The sequence below is a fragment of the Labrus mixtus genome, chromosome 8, assembly GCF_963584025.1.
Source record: "Labrus mixtus chromosome 8, fLabMix1.1, whole genome shotgun sequence".
Taxonomy (NCBI): domain Eukaryota; kingdom Metazoa; phylum Chordata; class Actinopteri; order Labriformes; family Labridae; genus Labrus; species Labrus mixtus.
The window spans coordinates 25,114,649-25,138,605 of record NC_083619.1 but is presented as its reverse complement, the minus strand read 5'-3'; the positions used below and the strand labels follow the sequence as shown (position 1 = coordinate 25,138,605).

General features: G+C 41.4%; 1 protein-coding gene across 1 annotated transcript in view; it reads left to right on the top strand.

Annotated features, from left to right (window-relative positions):
- The first annotated feature begins 278 nt into the window (after positions 1-278).
- The window catches only part of lig1 (ligase I, DNA, ATP-dependent), a 58,017-nt gene continuing 34,338 nt past the window's right edge, over positions 279-23,957 (top strand). The window contains exons 1-14 of the mRNA XM_061045369.1: positions 279-444; positions 1,632-1,694; positions 3,687-3,867; positions 6,530-6,731; positions 9,593-9,724; positions 13,854-14,249; positions 14,431-14,539; positions 17,587-17,673; positions 19,547-19,603; positions 20,380-20,438; positions 21,506-21,619; positions 21,796-21,962; positions 22,356-22,432; positions 22,599-22,690. Coding sequence (XP_060901352.1) covers positions 428-444; positions 1,632-1,694; positions 3,687-3,867; positions 6,530-6,731; positions 9,593-9,724; positions 13,854-14,249; positions 14,431-14,539; positions 17,587-17,673; positions 19,547-19,603; positions 20,380-20,438; positions 21,506-21,619; positions 21,796-21,962; positions 22,356-22,432; positions 22,599-22,690 — 1,753 coding nt within the window. The 5' untranslated portion in view covers positions 279-427. The remainder of the gene's footprint in view (positions 445-1,631; positions 1,695-3,686; positions 3,868-6,529; positions 6,732-9,592; positions 9,725-13,853; positions 14,250-14,430; positions 14,540-17,586; positions 17,674-19,546; positions 19,604-20,379; positions 20,439-21,505; positions 21,620-21,795; positions 21,963-22,355; positions 22,433-22,598; positions 22,691-23,957) is intronic.

Genomic DNA, 23,957 nt, shown 5'->3' with positions numbered 1-23,957 from the left:
GATTAAAAAAAAATAAAAAAATAGGTATGCCACCTACATAACCTACGTGATCTCACCGGAATTGTTTAAATTGGTAATGAAGAGTATGATATGGTTTCTAGGACTGTTAATTATGATAAAAATGTTAACCCGTCCGGCCTGTATCTAGGTACTTCAAAAAGTGTCACAAATTAAAAACGCAGTCATTATGACGGCGAAGTTTGCAGGGGAGAAAAAAACGCTTCTTATTTTCCCTCTCGAGTGACACCTCTTCTCTTTTTTATACTCTTTGGCTGAGATGTCGTTTTGGCGCCGAATATTCCAAGTAGTCTGTAATTCCGCAGCCCGCGAGTTTGTGTGTTTTTTTGTGCGTGAATGTGGGAGCTGTGCTATTATTAACCTGTTAGTCCTAATTTAGTGTAAAGTGAAGGAATAGTTTGAAGACAAAATGCAGCGGAGCATTGCGTAAGTACAGAGATTTTAACTAGTTTAGCTCCAGGTAGTAGCATTAGTTTACATCTGTGTCACTTTGAGCTAGCTTATTTCGTGTGGTTCATGTGTTCATAGTCTCTACTCAGTAACCTGAAATGTAATGCTGTCATGCAGAATTTAATTTTAAATGCACTGTCTGCATTAGCCTACATATATTAGCAGCGTTTACCTCAGTAAAGGGTGAAACACGAGCTTTCACTCGTTGCGTTTCTTCAGGTCTTTACAGCTGCAGATGAAAGTAATAACATCAGCCACAGGGCATGAAAGTGAGCTAACTAATCTGATCACTGCTCTTTATTAAGTGTCTGTCAGAAGTCTAGATATGGACACTGACTTCCCACTCACCAAGAACACTCAAAAACGATTTTTAAATGATCAAGAACTTCCAGGGTGGAGCACTTCAATGTGCAAACAGCAGCTCGTCACGTTCAGCTGATAAGAGCCCGGATGAGAGCTCCAAACCACCATCATCAATGCTCCATTACTGCACATTATCTCTGTTTACTTACTACTGCAAGTCAAATGTTTAGTTTCTAATAATGTCTCCACAATCTTATGTATACATTTTTGATTAATTGATTCAGAAAGCTGGTACAAATGTCTGAAACAGTTGTGATCTGTTCTGATTTTATCCATTTGTTGATGATCTTTATCCATATTTCTTGGGCTTTTTTTATGATGATGATATGGACCTCTGGGTTCTGAAACCACCTGGTTTTAAGTGCTTCAGTCGTGCACAGCTCTGTTTCTTTAAGGATCACATATTATGCAAATACACAAACCATTATATACACTCATATGTGTCTCTAGCCTGTTTACAAATCCCCAAACATTATGAGAAAACATTACCCCTCCCTTTGCGCCCTTTGTGTTCCTTTTAACCATAAACTATAGGGCATGGGGCAAGAAAGCCCAAGCCCTTTCAGAGGAGCTCGGTCGAACACAGCTCACTTAAATTCTGGATCAGAGAAGATGTTTAACAAGAAACTTAAAGGACATGTTGTGGGGACCTCTGAGACTTGTTTAAACTTGTTTTAAACAAACCCCTAACCCTATAATATGTGACCTGTGATATTTAATTTTGAAAGCCCTTCTTGGATTGAACTGTACGCCCATCAGACGATTAACTTTGTGTGTTACTGTTTGCTGTCTTCACTCAGATCCTTCTTTCAGCCCAAAGGCAAAGACAGTCAGAAGAAAACGGCTGCTGAACCTCTGACAAAGTAAGAATGATTTCTTTCTTGGTGGCTGTGTTGTGCATGTGTTTACTCATCTAGTGTTAGATGTGCAATATCATGAATATAATCACTGTCAACATTTCAAATCATAATACATACTTAAGTGTGATTTCTATAAGCCATGTACAGCTACAGACCACGCCTAATACAGTTCAGTAAGCAACTCCTGATCCTCACTGTTAACTTTATATTTTTGGTTTTGTGTATGGCAGGATCATTATTTTTTAATTTAACCTTTATTTAAACAGGAAAGAAACTCGTTGAGATTAAAAATCTCTTTTTCAAGAGCGTCCTGGTCGAGACAGGCAGCTGCACAATTTACAGTTTCTTACATACGAGCAGCCACACATACAACAAATACAACAACAACAAATCTAAACAGGAGATATTGGTCAAGATAATCCTCAAACGCATCAGAGAGAATATCTACAGCCAGATGTGCAAGTCATTGACCATCCTCTTAAAAGTGTCCAATGAAAGCAGCTCGTCAAGTCTCGTTAAGAGCAGAAAACTTAAACGCCTTCTTCCTTCAGATTAGGTAAAGGTACATTGTGCATTACTCCTAGTGTCAGCTCTACAAGAAAAGTAGAAAAGTAGAAGAGCGATATCAAAGTTAAGACAAGAAATAAAGTGCTCAAGAAATATATATAACTGTAAAAAAACCCAACTATTTTTAAACTATAAAATGAGACACTGTACAAATAAATCAATCAAATGTTGTCTTGTCCAGAGAATTTTGTACATCCTCTTTTGCACATGAGATTTTTCACACATTAATAGTTTTTCCTGATCACGTAATTGTACCGTTTTCATTGAGGTTGTTATTGCACTGTGAGGTCAGCTGTCCTTTGAGGAGGTGAGCTGTGGGTTAGGGTTAGCTGCTGGCAAGTACAAGTTAGAACATTTCTGTTACAACACACAGATATTCTTCTTAAAGGCTTTAAATGTGATTTTTTTGATCCAGCAGATGTCGCCCTTGAGCACCAGCATGAAACCAAAACAACTCGCGCTGCATTGTTTGTGTTAGCATGCTAATGCTAGCGATCTTTATTATGCTCGTATCTTCACACTGCATGTAAATTTACCTGAAATGAGCGTGATCTAGAAACACAGTTAAGCAGTGAGTACAGTATGTTATTCTTCTTTTCTCTAGTCCCTCAATTAAACAACTTTTATACGTGAGGGGAGGAGTCAGCCGGCCGTCCTGGCGATGTAAACAAACTGAAGATAGGACTCTGAAAACTCTGAAAACATCACAGACAGTGGGACTCGGGTGTTACACCCCTTGTAGACAGTCATGACTCACAGAGTTATTTTCAGAGGATATACTTGATTTATATTATATTTAAGTGTGAAAAATCGCATATGAAGACTTTAATGAACACGGCAATTATTTTACTGTGTTGTTATTCTCAGAAATCGTTGGCCTTTTGAGGACAACGTTTTCGACTTATTCAAAGATTAGCAGACAAATGGAGATGTCGCTGTACGTTCACAGAGACACCGTTAGAAAAAAACATCAGCTATCCATATCAGTGCTTTAGCTGATTTTCAAACACAGTCTGACAGTTTGAGTACTGGCAATTATCTTTGAGTCTCTCTGAATCCCAGATCTCTGCTGCTTAGTAAAGCGTTTCTCTGGCCACTTTTTATAGTAATCAAAAGAGAAGATAAGTTCCCTTTCTCATCTCCGAGCCACTTTGATGATAGCGTTCATTATCATCTTTAAAGTGCATCTTAAAAACTCACTTTAATGTACTCGTCTTTTATGTAATGATCCCTTCATCAGTGCGCTGACCTCGCTTTAACGACTCTTGCCTTGATTTTAAGACGAGGTTTTCACAGATTTAACAATTAATTTAAACTTCACGTAGCACCTTAGACTTTGTTTTTGAACGTTATTAAAGTAATGAGGTTCACGTCTTTATTTACTTGAGTTACAAGTCGTCTTAACTCTGTGTCTGCGCTCGTCCCCAGGACCGTCAAAAGTCCTCTCAAGGTGCAGAACGGCGTCCAGGAAGCTGAGTCACCCATCAAGAAGGTCGCCAAACGCAGCCGTCAGATTCTGGACAGCGACGACGACGAGGCGCCGGTCGTTAAAGAACAAGTCGCCACAAAGGGCCAAGGAGCCAAAGAGGCTGTCGGTAAAACAGAAAAGGTAAGAGGCGGGTTTGACAAGTGTGTGCAAAAGAAATGAATCATGGGATGTGAAAACAGACTTGAATTTAATTAATTTCTGATTTCATGATTATCGCACTTCAAATACCAGTACGCCTCATGTTCCCTTCTTTGTTTAAAAATAGTTCTAACAGTGTGCGACCAATCAGACGGTCTGAATCATTCTTGCCACCTGCACAGTCTGAACCTAACACGTCTGTTAGAGCTCCTGTAGGTGTCTCTGTGTCTGTTTGTTAGGAAACACGGCGGCACAAAGGCACAATCATCGTACAGTGATTCAGCATGTTGAACGCATTTGTCAATAAGCCACAAAATGAAAAGAACTGATTGTCACCCGACCACCTGTTGCTTGATAAACGCCTCTATTACCGCCTGCTCATTTTCTTCATGTGTCAGAAATGTTGAATACTTTCTTCATTGAGGAACCGGATTGTAGCCGATACTTTGAGGCCCAGCATCACTTTAATATGCTAACAAAGATTTCATATTTTCTTTGACGAGGCCATGATTTGCTCTCTGCTGGCCGCAGAGCAGCTCAAGTAGAGATACGTAAGAGGCAGAAGACGACGACGCCGCAAACACGCTGTGAACAAAACGGTTATGTGTAAACCCACTGTAGAGATCAATGCAAAGAAAACAGAGGAAATTGTTTTTCGGTTTATCATCTGATGTTCACAAGGCCCCTATTGTCACTCATAATGAAAAAGTCAAGCGAGTCAACCATCTGCTGTCCTGGATAAATCACATTGATTACATCTGTAAAAAGACAAAAATAATTGATTTCCTCCGCCGGCTGTGATCTTTTGGGGCGAGTCGACAGATTCTAGTTTTATTCTTTAAACCCTAATGCGTCCTGGTTCATGAACCAGAATCATCTCTGAGAGGTAGTCTGCTGCAGCGCCATGCAGTGCTTCATCAACTAATAAAAGAGTTTTAAAATCAACACAAAAACTAACAGGCAGCCAGTCAGTGTAGAGATTTTAAAACAGGTGTGATGTGTGCTCTCCTTCTGTTCTCTGCGCTCAAATTGAATGCGGAGCTGAATCCCCGAGCAAAGCAAATTGAAAGGCCTCTGAATGTTTGTTTGGTGTTTGAATGTTGTGACAAATGTTTGTATCTTGTATTTAGTCAAATCAATCAATCAAGATTATTTTCAAACAGTTAATACTCTTTTTGTTGTCTCTATGAAATGTCGTACAAAATGAGACAAATGGCTTTTAAAAGTACATTTCTTCATTCTCCAGGTAAGAGTAATTGATTAGTTACAAAGGAGACTTAGAAGCTGCAGTGTTTCCCCACACATAGACGATACCTGGATGAGCTGGCCAAGTGTGTTTCTGAACGATTTTTTTAATGAGGCTATTCATGAATTGCCACACTCCCCGTATGTCCCTCTTGTAAACGCTCGTGTCAAAACTGAAGCTCCTCGTGCCTTTGTTTCAACGGTTTTCTGCAGCTGCTTGCCGCCGCCGCTGTCATGCAGTCTCAGGATGATTTGTTGTGATGCACGTCACCATCAATGAGCCTCCTCGTAAACCGACGATCGCCTGATGTGATAACGGAATATCGAGTGGAACATTTTCAAAGCTCGAGTAATCTGATTTGAGGGTCTTTAGCGCTCTGCTAATGAATTGTGTCAAAAGAGCAGAAACACAGAAAAACAAACAAAGCTACCAACATACGACAGAGCGGGAGAAGACGCTGTGTAAGAGAGGTACAGGTGTGTGTGTGTGTGTGTGGGTAGGAGACTAAGGGGAATGGAAGTAAGAAGTAGATGATGCAGCCTCTGCATTTGAAAAGTGAAGCCAATTTAAAAAAGCGCCTTAAACCTTTATTCTTTTGTAATGACCACAGTGCTCCACTGATTGCAAAGTGAACTTTTAGAAAATGACCCCACTTCCTCATCGAGCATCAGGTCACACTGAGACGCTTCGTGAGCAGTGCGGGCTCGTAGCCGGACTTTGAAAGGCGGTTGCCAGCCTGTCTTAAAGTAGAGCCGCCCGCCCCCTCTGATTTTCTTTCTTCTCGCAGCCCGCTCTGAACGAAGCGCTTCATTGCACAACAAACTTGTTTCCGCACTGACGGAGGAGTGTGTGTGTTGTTCGGGGGTTGGCAGGATTGTTTTCCAACATTTTCTACAAAGCAGAGTTACTTTGCCTCATAGATTTTTCTGCTGCTCTGTATTTGGCTTTGAGCTCTTTGGGGTTGACAGGTCATTGTTAGACTTCAATAGACTTTCCAGCAGAGTCCGTTGTACTTCAGAGCAGATTGTCTCGGACAGCTGAACAACAAATCCTTCATTTTTTTATTGCCAGCTTTAGATAGAAAAAGTCAGGATGGGAATCAAAAACCTAATCTGGAGTAACTTCACACATTTTACATTTTAGGTTTTGGAATGGTAGGGAAACTCGTCATACAATACGTGACACTCGTCACTTTAACGATAAATCACTCTATAGCGACCTGCGGTAACTGATACGTTTTAAGATAAAGGTTCAGTGTGTATTTTTTCACTGTGATTTGGTGTCAGTTTCACCTCTTCTGTAACTGGAATGATATAAAGCTGTAAAATGATTTTGCCCCGCCCCTATTTCACACGGCCTCTCCTCACAGTGAACCCCAGCGCTGCTTTCATTTTGCAGAAGGACGATGTGTTCAAGGCCGTTCCCACCCCCATGTCTCCTCCACCCGCTCCGGCCGCTCCAGCCACCCCTGTGACCCCTGCCGCTCCGGCCACCCCTGTGACCCCTGCCACTCCGGCCACCCCGGCCTCTTCAGCTTCACCCGGGACCCCCAGCACCCCAAACTCCATCTCACCCTCTGGGATTGTGAAACGCAAGACAGGTGAGAATTTTCCTCTTCTGCGTCTAAGGAGCCACACCTGAAAATAACCAGTGTTTTCATTTGTATAGTTTTGTTTACTGCTGTGTTTATTGTTTACTGTCCTGGTATTACTGACGGTGAGCATGCTTACCAGAACTTCACTGATAATATGGATCATCACGTTCATAGTTTCATTTGGTTTTGGCTTTAATGGAGAGAGGGTGTGAGTCTTGGAGGGGACCAGCGCCTCCAACAAACATTGGAGGGAAACTCCTGCACATGGGTGCTAGAGCGTTTTTTTAAAACCTGTGGTATGGAGAAGTCTCATCATTTATCATTTGTGACATTACAGGTTCTTTGGTTGATTAAATAGTTGAATTCATATCGCTGCTTTTGTTTTCTCAAGCAGAGAAATGAATCCCACCTCCGTGTTTGATCTGTTTTTGAGTTCCTTGCGGCGCTCTGTTTTTTTTTTTGCAGCATATAACACATCACAAAAGCCACAATAGTTTGTGTTTCTCAACTATTTCTCCAAAGTCGCTTCAGCTTTGAACTTTGACACCAGCTGAGGATTGATCGTTTGTCTGCCTGGAGCTGTTTGATACTTGATTACTTGTTAGCAGGGGCCTAATGGTTTCAAATATTCATTATTCCACAATGAGAGCAAAAACAAGACATTTATCACAGACTGAACGCATGAGAAGTTTGTTCATGAGAAACTGCTCCGCACACTCTCCGCCCTCCTGTTTCATTTATCTCCTGACTCCCTGGAAGGGTGTCAACCACCAGTAGACTCGACTGCCTTGTCATTTGATCTCATCTGCTGATCCACACACTCCTCCGAGCTTACATCGTTTATTTTTCTGCATGTATTTACATTATGGTAATTATATTACCCCTGCATATCCTTGCGATGTGTCGATTCTGCTGACTTGGGTGTTAACAGAACCAGCAGAGCAAGTCGTCTTATTAAAGCAGCTGATTGTCTGTTTCGGTGGTTCATCCAGTCAAAAGTACAAGCTTGAACATATGAAGTCGGGCTGGACCATTTATCCATTTTTTATCAATAAATCAGGTTTGTGGAATATCGAGATTTTCTCTTTAACTTGCTCCGTCGATCTCTTCGGGCTCCTCGTTAACCTCCTACAGAGTGGCTGAGTTGCCCCAAGTATGAGACACACAGCTGGAGTCGCTTTGCCTCGTCCGTACTTCTGCTATACCATGAAGCTGCATAGTGCACTTTAAAACGAAGAATGTGCGACTTTTTGATCCAGTAGATGTCGCCCTTGAGCTCCAGCATGAAACCAAAACAAACTGTCTGCCGACACATCGGCTATTCTGAAGCCTCCGCTCTCCTCCTCTCTGTCCTGCATTGTTGTGTTAGCAGGCTAATGTTAGCGCTCTTTGGTTAGCTCATAGCTTCATATTGCAGATCAATTTACAGAGATTTACTGAGATCTAAACACAATAACGTTAAATCCAAATAAGCAGTGAGTCTGTTATTCTTCTTTTCTCTAGTGGTCGACTTAAACAGCTTTATACACGAGGCCGTCCCGTCCATGTAAACATGATGTAAACACGGCTCTGACAACAACACAGCCAGCAGGACTCACGTTTCTCACTCATTGTAGACAGTCATGACTCAGAGAGACATTTACACAGGATAGACTTGATTTCTGATATATTTATGTGTAAAATATCTTCCTTTAAAGACAAGTTTACAACTTTCACTCTAACCCCAAAAGAGAAATTCAGGATATGTTATTAATCCTCAAAGTGAAATTCAGATTTCTTATGTTGAATCTTATTGATAAATAACATTTCTTCGTCATTTATAAATACTTTTAGAAAGAAAAAAAAAAGATTAAAATCGTTCATCGAGTTTGGTAGGAAAAGATCTGAGATTGTATTTTTAGGCCTTATCACCCAGCCCTAATGTGCAGTGGTGATTATTTTACAGCTGCAGTCTGCACCTGACAGCTCGGGCGTTTCACACTCTGAACACACAGCTATTTTCTTCTTGCGTTCTACTTCATTATCAGTCAATTTTAAATGAGATGTATGTGTTTAACTGCTCTGCATTAAACATAATGGACCAAGTGTTTTAAAGTGGTGCTTTGTTCTCGCTCTTGTACCAGAAATGTAGGATCTTAAAAAGAGGATTTAAAGCTTCTTACAGCTCTGGAGTTTTCTGGCAATCACTTCTCTGTTTTCATTTTTGAAGCATCTGCTTTTTTTCCTCACTGTGTTTCCTTCATCCTACTTTTGCATCCTGACGAGCAGCTCTTTTTCTTTTCATCATCCCGTTCTGTTTGTGTTTGATGACTGCAGTGTTTTTTTTGTTTTTTTTTTAATACTTTGCCACAATAAGAACCCCTGCCATCGTCACCACCGGAGAAAACGGCACATTTAAGAAACGCTCTAATTTCTCAGCAGAAATTGCAATCTTAATGATGCTGTGTTAATGCTTTCATTATAATATCTAGAAGGAAAACACCAGCAGTGCTACCTGTGCTAGAATCTAACGAGCAGCAGAACCGAGGCGGATGTGGAACCAAGAGTAAAATTACCCTCCAGCACCACTGCTGCATAAAATTACTGAGGAAATTACACTGGAACCCTGAGCTGCTGAGCTGCATAATATCTTTCAGGATGGAATTAGTGTTTTCATTAGCAAAAAATACGTAACTGAGATTCCTTTTTTTCCCCCCATTGCCCTACATCTGCAGAAAGCGAGCAGTCTGGTCCTGTTTTCATCTCCTTATTCTCTTTTTCTCTTTGATCATGCTGTGATTTCAGATGGGATGCCTCTCACTCCTTTTTTTTTCTCTCTCTCTTTCTCCTCCCTCTTAATTTAATGTCGCTGTCGCTGACGTGTGCAGCCAGGAAGATGTTCCCCAAGAGGAAGCTCGACGAGAGCCGGAGGGAGAGTCAGAAGGACGACGCCGAGGTCAAGGAGGAGCAGGGTCAGCAAAACAAACGACCCCGTGTGGACAGCGGTGACAAGAGTGCAGGTACACCATCCCCTCTGCTATGAGTCTGATATTATTGTACACAGAAACACAGAGCTCCTGCACAGGACTGGACTATGAACGTTAGATTTTCCAAGCCAGGAAGTTGCTGAAGGACGTGAACCGATTTTTAGATTCAGGGCCGATACTGATACCAACGTTTAAAATAATAATTTAGCAGATTGCAGACTGAGATACCAATCTTTTTTTATCACTTCTTTGTGAGTCTCTGTGTCTGATTCTCAGATGAGCTATGAGAGTTGATGTTTTAAAATAGCTGTTAGTAGTCCCTCCTCTTAAAATATCACTGGAACAGGTTTTACAGAGTGCATGTCTCCCACACTGACCCTTTCACAGTTTTTCAAATGTTATTTTTTGGGCCTTTTTGCCTTTAATGGCTAGGACAGCTGAAGAGAGACAGAAATATTGGGAGCAGAGAGTGTGGGGGATGACATGCAGCAAAGGGCCAAGGTCGGATTCAAATCCACGACCGCCTCCAACAGGACTATAGCCTCCAAACATAACCGCTAGGCTGTCAGGCACCCCACAGTTTCATTCACATTGAGTCTGTCTAACAGGTGACTTCTCCGGCCCGATAAGGAATGTCCGGATGAGATTAGTTTAGGTAAGGAGGAGCGTAAGGAGCAGAGTTTTAAATTTGATGCGAGCAGTAACTGGGGGCCAGTGGAGGGAGATGATTGAACACAACTGACAGACATTGTCTACTTAAGGGCGGATGTCCTTCAACAGGAGCGATATCGTACAATACTGATGTTCAACCGATGCAGCGCTGCTTCCCTGGTTTGTTTTCATTACAAAGAATAGCCACAAATCTTGAACTTTTCCATGAATGTGAAAAAACCTCCATGTGTGTTAAGACACATTATATGTAGTGTGTCATCTCTTTTGTTATTCAGTGTAGTGTCGTACAGCTAACAGAGTCCACACTTCCTTGGACTCTTCATTCAAGGCTCCAACTTAACCTTCCTGCAGAAGAAGAACAACAAAGCGAGTCTCTTTCGCTCTAATTCTCTCCAACTTCAGTGTTAATAAAGACCAGAGCCTGGAGAAACAAACATTAAACAGTGCTGTTAAACATTCCCTTTAATAAGAAAGTAAATAAATACCTCATGAAAATGCATTAAGTCCCGGGGGAGAGTCTGTGCAGATCGTTTTGAAGCACAGAGAACATTTTGAAATGCAACACAGTCGGTGTTAAACCATCCACTTATAAAGAAAAAGTCTTGATGTCCTGATTCCACATAGACTGGATTTTAAACTATAGACCAACTACTACAATAGTCAATAAGTCAGAACAACTTTTAACAATTAGATTTATTAAAGAGTGTCCTCTGGATGCAGAACTCTCTTATGCCATCCCATTCCTCTTCCAGCCATCTCTCTTTTATACATTTATTTTTCAAGATCTTTTGGGTCATTTTTGCCGTTATTGGATAGTACAGCTGAAGAGAGATGTTTGGAGGAGAGATTAGTGATGACATTACATGCAGTAAAGGTCCGTAGGCGCTGCGTCGCTCCGTCATCTTCAGTCTCTGCACATGGGGCGACATTACCGCTAGTCTTTGTCTGGCTGCCCCACCTCCCCAGCATCTCCTGTTTGTGTCCTGCCTGTCTCTCCATCACGCCCAAAAGAAAGTTAAAAATCATTTTGAAACATGTCAAATACTTCTTGATTGCTGGATGATGACATTTCTAAATATCCTAAACGGCAACACACACGGGCGATATCTGATGTTTGTAAGTAAACATGCTTGATGTTTTCAATGAAAACCCCATGAACCCGGAGCTTCTTGTTGCTCATCAACATGTCTTGATGTGCATCAACTTGACAGACAAGCAGCAATTTGATCACATTCACTCCTCAGATTGGCCCTTCTGAGCCACTGTACCTCAGCCACCCTGTAAGACATATTTGGTTTATGCTGCTGACATCTGAATATGATGCAAAAGTGATTTTTCAACTATTAAGAAAAATCAACAGAAAGTTTTTCAGCCTTTACTTGATAATCAATTCATTTTATAGACGGTTATCAAGTCAATGCCTTTTTTGGTTCAAGCTTCTCAGATGTGTGAAGTTGCACCTAAATGTAACAGCAAATGCTGACCAAAGTGCTGTAAGTAGAAAAGTTAGCCCCTCAAAAGAGCACAGCAGCAGCGAGTACACAATACACAATGTGTGGCAGATGTTTTCAGTCCTATTTGAAGGTTTATCTCCACATGCCTGTTCTGAACGTGGTTACGAGTGGTTATATGCAAGTTAAACCTGACACAGCATACAAACAATCAGGGCTGTCAAATGATAACATTTTGAATTGTGTTTCATGGCAAACTTTTAAAAGTTAATCGCGATTTATCACATTTTAATCCCATGTTTAAAATACCATTATTTCCCATTTAAAAATAAAAATAGTTTAGCTTTTATTTTGAAATGTTGTACTGTCTTAAGCTGCGAGTACTAAGCTTGCTATTTGAATTCAACCCCGCTTTTATTCTGAAATAAAGTTAGGACCTCTGGTAGATTGGAGGTTACGATAGGAAGTTAACGACGGAAAGAGGAACTCGTAACAGATTAAAAACTAAATAAAATCATCTCAGAGGTTGAAAAGGTAAATGTATGATGTCATACGGTGGATATTACTGTGGACTCGTCAGCTGAGCGGTCTGGAGACATTCAAAGAAGCAGCAGTGTCGCTCCTATCCATCACTGACTACATGGACTCACTGCAGAGGCTTATCTACGGTGCCCCTAAAGGGACAAAATAGCATGCAATCAATCGCGATTAAAAAAGTTAATGCATTCATTTCAGACCTTAATTAATTGTGATTAAGTAGTAGTTGATGCTGTCAGCCCGAGTGGAATATAAAATGACCTTGAACGTTTTTGTGAAGACTAAACTCTGTTAATATAAAGAAAACATTTTTATATTAAAAATAACGACACTAACACAATCAAAGACACAAAGCAGGTTTTTGATTTTTACACATTTTAAATAAAATCAAGGTTTCCATGTTTTAGAATAATTTGTCACATTTAAATTGAATTCATTCAATCATTTTCATTTGACTTCACATTCACTGATTTCTCTCCTTGTGTGCAGTGACAGATGTTTCTCAAAAAAATACAGATGTTTTGTCAGCCTTGCCGCCTGATCGTGGTTGTATAAGTGCTTTTTAATTAAGCTAATAGCACAGCGCTAAAAAGAAAGAAAGTCTAATCGCAGGTGCTGCGTACCTTCGTTCTGTTTTTCAGTGACGTACTCAAACATTCATCACAACAAGATTTTCTCTGACTGTCAGAGTTTTTAAGATTTTTTCTTTCTTCATACATTAAACTTTTAACACCATATTAACTGGCTGCTTGGCAGTTGTTTAATGACTCTGCTGCATTGCTAATTATATTTAAAGTGACATCATAACTGCGCCTCAGTTGTCAGTTAACTTGGCCTACTTTTGAGTAACTGTGTCTCCTTCTGGCACTGCTCTTGTGAGTGACAGCTGGCCTCAGTCATGAGCGGTACGCTGGCTTCACAGATAATCGGCCCCGTCTATTGTCGGGAACGTATATGGGCATTTGAAAGATTTTTTTTTTTTTTTCAGAGGACAAAAACGGTCTTCTTTTTGGTCCAATACAGTCCTTTCTCCCACCGTCAGCATCTGTAAATGTTTGTTATTTTTAGGCAGCATGTGCACGAACACAGTTACACAGCAGGCAGAGAAATGCCCTTTGCAATTTCCAAAATTGTCTGTAAAAGCACCAAAAGTGACCGTTCAAAGTAGCAGCCCAGTCCTGCGGCCATTTCAACTTGTGGATGAGAAAATTAAACTTTCATGTTCTAGCTTCTCTCCCAGCCAGTATCATGACCCCAGCTGGCTCTGCAGGGACTCTGTGCTACAAGTTTGTCAATAGTCATTCTCTCTTACCTGACTCTCTCGGGTGAAAAGGAAACCTCAAGAAATATAACCTGCGGCATTTATTGAAGAAGGCTGTTGTGTTCAAAACCACCTTCACACAAGGGGCACGCAAAAAAACTGGGTCGCCCCTCAGTAAAACCTTCTGGCATTTATCTCTTCAATGACTCCTCTCTCCCTTTTTCTGTCTCACCCCGTGCAGGGAACGCCGCTGAACCCATGGAGGAGGGAGCAAAGGAAGAAGGAGTTGAAACGGCGGTGACAGAGGCTAACAGCCCAGATGAGGAGGTGGAGAAGAAGAAGAAGAAGAAGAAGAAGAAAAAAGAGGAAGAAGAGAAGGCCGAGGAGGCGGAGCGGGCTGAGAGACAGAGCTCTGATGAGGAGGAAGAGAAAGCCGAGGGGGCGGTGAAGAAAAATGAAGCAAAGCAGAAGACAGATGATGAGAGAGGGCCCGCAGACGCCAAGAGGGAGGTGGTTGAAAAGGACACACCAGAAGGAGAAGAGAGCCCGAAAAGTCAAACAGGCAGAAAACAGAAAGCGGCGAAAGAGCAAAAAGATAAGGAGCCGCTCAAGAAATCCCCCATCAGCAGTTTCTTTGGTGAGGAGGAATTTGCATAGCTCTGTGCTTGCATAAAATAAAAAAAATATGTGTCCACAAATGTGCTCTGCTTTTATCAGTTAGAAAAGACAGCAAAATATTGCTCTGGTCCAAAACTCTGCTCCCCGTCACCTTCTGTTCTATATGTGTGTGGGTTTTTTTTTTTTTTTTTTTTTTATAGCTCCAAGAAAAGCAGCAACAAAGACGGAGAAATCAGAGAAGAGTGAAGGAGAGAAGAAGACAAGTGCAGAGAGGAAGACTTCAGCGGAGGAGAGCAAAGAGACTAAAGGGTGAGGCAGAGTGCGGCAGAATGATACACACAGTTCATCCTCTATACACCTCAGAGGGGTTTGTTTACTCGTCTGTCTGTTACCAACACTGAACCTTTAATACATCCACATGTTGGGCTGTTCAGCAGACCTTGACCTCTGACCCCTCTGGCAAAAGCCAAACTTATTTAATGCCGTGGATGTGAGCTGGAGAGATGCTTTTGAGGAAGCTATTTTGACTTTAATCACCAGATTTTTTATTTGTTTTATTGTCATTTTTGATTTAGTTTGATTGTTTATACTAGAGCCTTAAAATGTTGATACCTTTCAAAACCACATGTTTTCAACTCCCAACCAAAAAGTGCCGCTAGAGTAAGAGAGCGCTCTGACTTAATTGTACAAATTTGTTGACAATGTTTCGATTTTTGAAATGTCGCCTGGAAAAAAGAAGTGATCCCGCGTTAGGTGCGTAGGACTTGTCAAAACAGGTATCACAATTATTTGATTTGAACAAGTGTCATATCTTAGTTTAAAATTCTGTTACCATGACAACCCTGGAGCTTAAACGATCAGTTAGTTGTGAACAGTTGGGATTTTTCTAAATTTTTTTTATTATTCTTCGCCAGAGAAAGGTCGATAAAAATCTTCTTAAATGTGAGGATCTGTGAGTGCTCCGTAAACAGCTGCGCTCCTCATCCGGGGTGCAGTTACAGCAGGAACAGACAGCGTTTATTACGATCAGAGTAATCCAGCGCACACCGGGAATCGTTCAGATTGACTTTAAAGTTGAATGTAGATAAAACATAGCGGCCTCCTCGGGTTCACTCTGGTTCTTAAATGTGTTGATTTTCAGTTTTCTTCAGTCGTCTGTGATTATAAACTGAACCGCTCAACCCGAACGCTTATTCAGACTATTAAGCAGGAGGATGGACGCAGACACAGAGACAAAATGTACATTACTTTAATGCTCACTCTGTAATATAGCTGCAGATGGCTGGTCTTAATTTTATTTAACCAAGTTTATTTTATTTCTATCACAACCAAAGTCTCAGTCAGGGCTGAACTTTATAATAAAAAACACAACAATGTGATTTTGTTTTGGCGTCTTCCCCTCTCATCGATTCTTATACAGAAGCCAATCTAGTGAACATTTCCCCTGATTCTTAAATAGTTCAGCTGCATAACCAATCGCTCTAAATGTCACCAAATACGTCCAAAACATCTGAAGACTTCGGTGAAAATGAAGCCATGATGCACAGACGCCTGATGATGTATTAGTGTGATTTCTGTTAACCATTTGTCGTACTTTCTCCATTTCATGCGCTGTAACTTGAACTGTCTGATAATGATTGATCACTGTGTGTGGGTGGACGTAGAGCTTTACACAGAAAACAAAAGGGAACGTTAGCTCTATTGTGCTCACATCGTTCTGTCTATGCTCTTTATCACAAAACATTCACGTTATTTAATCTGTCTTTTTGTAAGATCTCCTTTTATTTCTTGTAGAGTAAACCAGCCGCAGCATATTACTGCTTTTGTCATTTTGAAGTCATGTTAACGATTCAGCCACAAACTATTTTTATCTCGACCAGAAAAGAAATCCACATTTCGTCTCGCTAACTTATTTCCTTTTTTTTTTTTTTTACCGCTGCCTTTCTGTGTGCGACGGCGTGGGAGTGATTGACATTCCATACAGAGGAAAGTTCACAGCTACACTTCCTCTCCGTGTAATCAAAAGACTCTTTGTTTTCAGCTCCTTTGTTTGAGAACAAGAAAAAGTTTACATAACATGTATGTACCATAGAGCGGGAAACGTAACTTTTTTAACTAGCCTCACCCTTTTTTTGAAGAATGATTTCTTACGTCACCAGTGCTGTTGATCGATTTAGAAATGGATCTAATAAATAACAGGCTTTTAATTGATTCATCGAAATAAATCAGGTATTTTGATAATACGATAAGGATTGTATTACAGGTAGATTAACTGTTGTTCCACTTTTTACTTTTACTCTGCTCTTCACGACCCCTCCTCCTCTGAACATGGCAGCTTGCCTCGCTCCTCTTTGCGTTTGTCTCTCTCCCTAAATGGTAAATGGATTGAGCTTATATAGCGATTTTCTAGTCTTCTGACTACTCAAAGTATTTTTACACCGCAGGTCACACCTGCACATTGACACACTGATGGAAGAAGCTGCTCTGTAGTGAGACCATCAGAAGAAAGTAATCCCATTCATACACATTCATACGCTACCGACGAAGCAGCAGCGGGAGCAATTCTGGGTTTAGTATGTTGCCCAAGGACAAATCAGACATGTTGCTGCAGGAGCTGGGGATCGAACCCGTAACCTTCCAGTTGAGACGCGACCGACTCTACCAACTGAGCCACAGCCTCCCACCGCCCTCTTCTTCAATGTGTTTGAAATGAACATCCTTCTAAACGGCTTCAGGACTCTTTAAAATCCTTTTCAAACATGGAGAGGAGTAGATTCACACTGAAGAGGAAAGACAGCACATCAATACATGTAGGCCTCTTAAAAGTGTTAGCGTAGCGTTCCTCAGCGTGTGTGTGTGTGTGTGTTTCTCTCGGTAGAGGGAGGAGACATTGAGGCTGTTTTATTGATCCATCCCGTATGGTGTTGATATCTCGGATGGATGAAGTAATAAAAATCAAAAGACCATGAAATGTTTGGCATGTGTGTTTTCATCAAGTTTACAACGCTGCTGACGGCGGTTGTAGTTTTTTGATGCGTTATTTTTTTCTGTAATTTAGTCATTGTAAAAAAAAAAGGTGTTATTCAGTCAGCCCTATATTCAACATTGCTGTTGACACTTTACTCATTTAATTCTCAACAGGTAGCTGGTGTTTGTCTGTCAACATTAACTAGTTAATCTTCTGCGTGAAGCTTTAAACATATCCTCCAGAACACTCCTTACTTACAGGCTTTCTAATTGTTATAATAAAGGTGTCTTTAGACTCTCTGCTCACAGCGAGATCTGACAGTAACACCTGTCCCCGTCTTTATTTGCGACACTTAATTTGCTCTTTCTGCTGTTGTGTTCCTCCTCAGCGAGTCGGCCTCGGGACAAACAGACTACGATCCGTCCAGATCCAACTACCATCCTGTGGATCACGCCTGCTGGAAGCAGGGCCAAAAGTAAGTCCAGCCGAGTCTCCCTCAACCTACTCACCGTTTAGGGTAGTTGCAATTGTTTTTGCATATACAAGGGAGTGATTCTTAACAATATGATGGAGAGTTGTGATCGGCGCCCCCTGTGGACGAAGGGATACCTTTTTTAGTTTTTTGCTGATGTTTTCCTGTAAATGTGTGAGTCGTGTTCTCTGAAGGGAAATCACCATCCTGTTGTCTTTAAACTGTCTGATGCATGACTCAATGGAAATCTGATGATTTGGTTTGTGTCATTTCAGTAACTTTAACACCTCATACCTCCTTGCAGCCGTTTACTGGCATTAGAAATAACTGTAGATATTTTTCATCTTAAAGATACAAAAAGTAGATTCCGCCACCAGGGCGCTCTCAATCAATACAATAACAAAACATGACGTGGAGGGTAGCGGGGTATCATGGGTGTTCTCTCTGCTAACCCCCCCCCCCCGCTCCCATGAAAACAAACTCAGTAAAGGCGAACGTGCCTGACCTCAGGAAGAGAATATGTTTACCGACGATGTATCAAAGTATAATTTACATGAAGTTTTTATCACAGCAGCTCATACAGCAACAGTACGGCAGCTTTCAGCAGCAGCTCACGCTTCCTTATGTAGCGGTCTATGACGTAACATCCAGTGTTTCCACGGCGACGATAAACATTCTGTCCGTCATGGCGACAAGACACGTCCCGTTACAACTATACAATTACAGATTTCTCTGGTTTTGATACCTGTTGGAAATATTTGAGATACTGTGAGTACTCAACAACAAAAAATATAACATAGGTTTAGTCCAATTTTAAATAATTTAGATTTTTGAATGTAAACATTGACATATTGTACGTTTAAATATGAAGGTTTTGTTCCCTTCAGTAGGGCATAGAAATTTGAGCCTTAAAAGATACAGAAAAGAAGGCCCCTAATCAAAATTACAAGCAACAAATTCTTAACCGTATAAATGTTGGAACAGTCATTGAGATTTAAGATGAAAGTTTTTTTTTTATCCCAACATTGATCACCACCAGAGTTTCATTGTTTATTTTTCTCACCTCCAAACCGGCAGGGTTTTTTCTCTCGGTGACCTCCTAGAGTCAGATATTTAGAAACTCTCCTAAGATCCATTTTTCAGACCAGGGAAGTGCTCTGACTCGGTAATGGAGAGTCATGGAAAAATCATGGAATTTTACATCAAGGTCACGGTTCAAGACACGCAGCAGCGTACACTCCGGGTCAACTACTGAGCGCGGTCATGTTTTCAGGGGGTTTAATATTTGAGCACTAGAGGGTTGGAGTTTGCTGCATGTCACTCACACTCACCACAGCAGTACCTAGGGCTGGGAGTGGAGTACTAAACAAAGAAAGTCAGCACTGACAAGTATCTATTGGATCAAAAGACAGAGGTGCAACATTCTGAAGCCTGGCAGCACATCAGGACTATGGCAAGACGAAATGTTGGCAATGTAGGGATGCATTTTCGACCGTGTGTGCAGGAGGATTTTGTTATATTCTTATATGTTATCCTAACAAAGAACGACAGGAAATTTTCTTTTTTGAGAGGTTTGTGCTTTAAAAAAAAAAAAAAAGGCAAACTCTTCCACCCTGGCTCTCGCGCCCCTGTGGAGCATAATAGATCATTTCACATCATTGTAAGGACGCAGGTTTTCCCGTCGAGGCAGCTCTGACCTTTGTCCCTCCTGCAGTTGCTTTCATGCAGGTTTTGATTACCCAGAATCAAAGCTCTTTCTACTGTTGCACTAATTGCTAGTTGCTCGGAACAGCTGAGTCAGCTTAGCGCTGTGAATGTAAAATATCTGTCAGGGCGGATTGCTTAGCCTGCTAACTACATGCTCATCACCCTCCAGAGTACCGTACTTGGCGGTGGCGCGCACCTTTGAGAAGATTGAAGAGGACTCTGGCAGGTAAGTGCTCCAGATGGAGAGAAAAGATGTTTATTTAACCCTAGATTGAGATAAAAATCCATGTGGGAGAAACTGATCTGTGCTCCGTTGAAGAGATAAAGTATATTTCAAAGCTTTTTTTTTTACAAAATTACCATTCAAGCTCCCTGCTGGGAATTTCTGGAGCATAATTAGAGACGCCTGTTCCAGCCAGGGAAAGTGAGGAAATTGGATTAATTTTCTGGGGAGGGCAGGGAACATGAAGAAATTCTACAATTAGGTCACTTTCTAGGAACGCTCAAGATTTCCCCCCCCCCCCACACTTGGGCTTCTTTTAATGGTGTTTCTGAGCTTTGATTCTCTGCAGCTTTCTTGGAAACTTTGCTTATGTTATATTTCACAACTCTTGTCCTAAAAAGGACCTGATACTAGCTTGTTTTTGGGGAAGTTAATGCTCCTGATTCTCAGCTTTATAGAATCCAGATCATACGTCATTAAGGGGAAGTCGTAGCTTAAGTCTCCCACCAACAACTTAAAATGTATTTTCATTGATTTTTAAATCATTTTAAAGATATTGAACGGCAAACATCCCGGTAATGACTCTTGTTTCCTCCGTCCACTTCCAGTTGACGTATAGCATTTCATAAATGAACAGTTCGTCTGCCTGCCTAGCTTCCATTTCCGATTAAAACCTCCAGACAAATCTCATCTCCCGCCTCCCGGTATTTACAGGATGGCTTTGAAATTCGTTTAACTCGTCTTCCTTGTCTCAAAGCAATCCCGTTGTCATTTCCCAGGCTGAGAAACATCGAGACTCTGTCGAACCTGCTTCGCTCCGTGCTGCTGCTCTCTCCAGGTAAATGGTATTTTATCTCTCCCATAATGCATGCTGATGTAGCTACACAGGCAGCTGGCTGCCAGCCACTCTATCAAGGAGATGATGATGAAGCCAGGTTGCACATAAAAGTGGGAGGATGAGTCAGTTCATTGATGTGTGGCTGTGTGTGTGTGTATGTGTGTGTGTGTGTGTGTGTGTGTGTGTGTGTGTGTGTGTGTGTGTGTCTCTGTGTGTGTGTATGTGAATGTGTGTGTGTGTGGGGGGGGCACAGTTGTTGATGTGTGTACGGGTATGTACCAGCGGGATTCCAATGATGGGGGTGTGTGTGTGTTGGTAATTATATTTCTTGTGTGTCCAACCTTTTTTTGGCCAATGTCAGTGAGTGTGTGTGTGTGTTTTTCTATGGTGTGTTTGATTGCGTACCTCACAACATCTTCAGTTGTGTGTGTCTGTGTGTTAGTTATTGGTTTGGTGTTTTTTGTCCATGTACAGTACATGACTTTGTAATTGGTTTCGGTGTGTGTGGATATTTCTTTTGTCTGTGAATTGTTTTCAATTCTGTGTGTCTATCAATGTCTGTGTTTATTGTGTTTGGTGGTTCTGTATGTACATATGTCCTTTGTTTTGTGTGTGTGTGTGTGTGTGTGTGTGTGTGTGTGTGTGTGTGTTCATTGCGTTGTCCTTCATTTGACGTCTGTGAGGTTATTTTTTTTTCCTCTTTTGTCCGTGTGTGTATCTTTGTAGGCTTGTGCTTTTTTGTGATTGTGGTTTTCTGTTTCTGTATTTCTGATCTGCATGCTCATGTGTTGTCTGTTAATTCCTCATGTTTCTGTGTGTGTATGTCGGTGTTTCTGTGTGTGTATAGTCATGTCTATGGAGCGTGTTCCCATGTGAGTGTATAATAGTGTGTTTGCATCTTTACATGTGCTTGGTTCTGACTGTCAATATGTCCTTAGTTTTGTTTGTTGTTTTTCCAGTCTGTGTGTGCTGCTGGGTTTTTTATTTTTATTTGTGTTGGCCACATGTAATGAAATGTACGTGTGCTTATGATTGTGTGTGTGTGTGTGTGTGTGTTATTTTTCCAGATGACCTGCTGTGCTGTGTGTACCTGTGTCTGAACCAGCTGGGTCCTGCCTACCTGGGGATGGAGCTTGGCATTGGAGAGACGGTGCTGATGAAAGCTGTTGCTCAAGCAACTGGTAATGAACACACACACGCACACACACACATTAATGAACACAAACACACAAGCACAACCTTTCTGTTGCATCCAAACACAACACTTGTGCAGTCCCTGCCTAACCGCTAATTCCAGCCTTCTTAGCTCATCAGCCAGCGATGCAGTTGCCATTTACGATCTCGTTCTTGTTTCCAGGGCGACAATTGGACAAAATCAAGGCGGAGGCGCAGGAGAAGGGAGATTTGGGTCTCGTGGCCGAGAGTTCCCGTAGCAACCAGCGCATGATGTTCCAACCGGCCAGTCTGACAGCAGGGGGCGTGTTTAGGAAATTGAAGGAAATTGCCAGCATGAGTGGGAACTCGGTGAGCCAGAGAATAACATTTTCATTAGGCGGGAAGCAGTCCTGGGAAAAAATTTAGCTTTCACTCTGTTTGCCTCTCAGTATTGGGGTCAGGTAGAGAAAGGAGAGGAAATGGTAATGCGATTGTGTTTCGAATGGCTGAGTTATTTGTTTGTGTACTTCAGAGAATGATTTTTCAGCCTCTGCATAAAGGCATCACCTGGCTGGAATCTCTTAAGCAATTAGTTCAGTATTCATCCCCGCCGCTGCCGGGTCTTGTTATTTTATTATTATAATTTTTTTCACATTCTGGTTTGAACATGTATTTTGTACTCGCTGGTGACCTCAGTCTTTTTGCATTCTGTCTCCTCTCACTCGTCTTCTGTGAATCTCAATTTCCTCCCGCCCGCCTCAGGCCATGAATAAGAAAATCGACATCATCAAAGGCCTCTTTGTGGCATGCCGCTTTTCCGAGGCCCGCTACATCGTCAGGTAAAAATAACACTCCCTCACACGCATGCACGGCCAGTTTTTTACTGCACACACAGACAGACCTGCATGTTTGTACACACGCAGATTTTGTCTTTATGTCCATGCATGTAGCAGTGTTAGTCATCCAGGTGCTGATAGCTGATGGTCTTATGGTTTTGATTGACAGGTCCCTGGCTGGGAAGCTGAGAATAGGACTGGCCGAGCAGAGCATCCTTTCAGCATTGAGCCAGGCTGTGTGCCTGACGCCCCCTGGACAAGGTAAACTTGAATTTTGAAAGAGAAGCTTTTTAAATTTTTCAAGGATTTTGTCAGGTGCTTGTATGTTTTCTCTAATCAGTCCTTCTGTTCTTACTGGGAATAGAGAGATCAATCCTAAAGCTGTTACGTGCAAGATTTGGAGAACAGAATCCTTGCTTTGTGCCAAAATGTCCCTGAAAGTTAATCTGAAAAAAAAAATCTTGCACACAGCGAGGAATTTAGATTTTGTCCGCCGTCTCTGCAAAAGCTGCAATTCCTCCATGTGACGGGGTCCTCTTTCAATCCACCCAAAACTTAAAAACAGGCGTAGTCGCAGACTGTAAGTGAAGTGTTTTTATTTTTTGCCGGCCTCCCAAAGTGCAGTGATAGATATTTACAAAAATGCAAAAAACAGGAAAAAATGGTGTTTAGACTATTTAAACTATTTACAAAACAAAAGTCGTCCAAAAACAAAATCCACATAACTCAGCAAACAAACTGTACTTCAAAAAAATAAACTCTCTGCTGTAACATTTTACCTTCACTGTAACCATCCTAGACTGCTTGAAAGCAGCAAGCAGCTCTCTTTTTAAACACAAGAAGCCCCTCCCACTGGGCGTTATAAATTGCCTAACATTTTAAAGAAACACATTATTTCATGAATGAGCAATTTACACTCTGTTAAATTAACATGGTTCACTCACCCCTAAATTACCCATTCTCATCCATATTTTAGTACCACCACTGCACTGTGTTGGTGGCGAAACTTTCAAAACAAACATTTAATTAATTAATTAATCAATCATGTGATCACCTATGCGCGCCCCATCCGCCTATTTAGTATGCGGAAATGGGCCGCCTCTGTTTGGAAGCAACGGGACACCGCGGAGCGCATATGCAACGCACCAACGGTAATACCACTCTGACTCTGTATATATATGTGTGATACCAAAAATAGCACTTCCAAGTGTGCACCCTTAATCACGCTATGAAACTGAGAGGGAAAGGAGGATGATGGTGTGATTTACTGAATGATTATAGGCGCACTGGCAGAGTGTGTGTTGGTGTGTGTTGGTGTGTGTTGGTGTGTGTGCTGACTGCAGTCAGTGACGGAGCCGCTCCGTCACACTCCAACTTTTTTATTTAAAATGTAAAGTTTGCAGACTTTTTTTTTCACTGGTTGTGCTAATGTGAAGCTCATGTACTGTGTGAAATGATGGAAATATGATTCATTAAATTTAAATAAAAACCGAGTGGGTCTAGGGCGAGGAAGGTGTGGTGTTAGAGC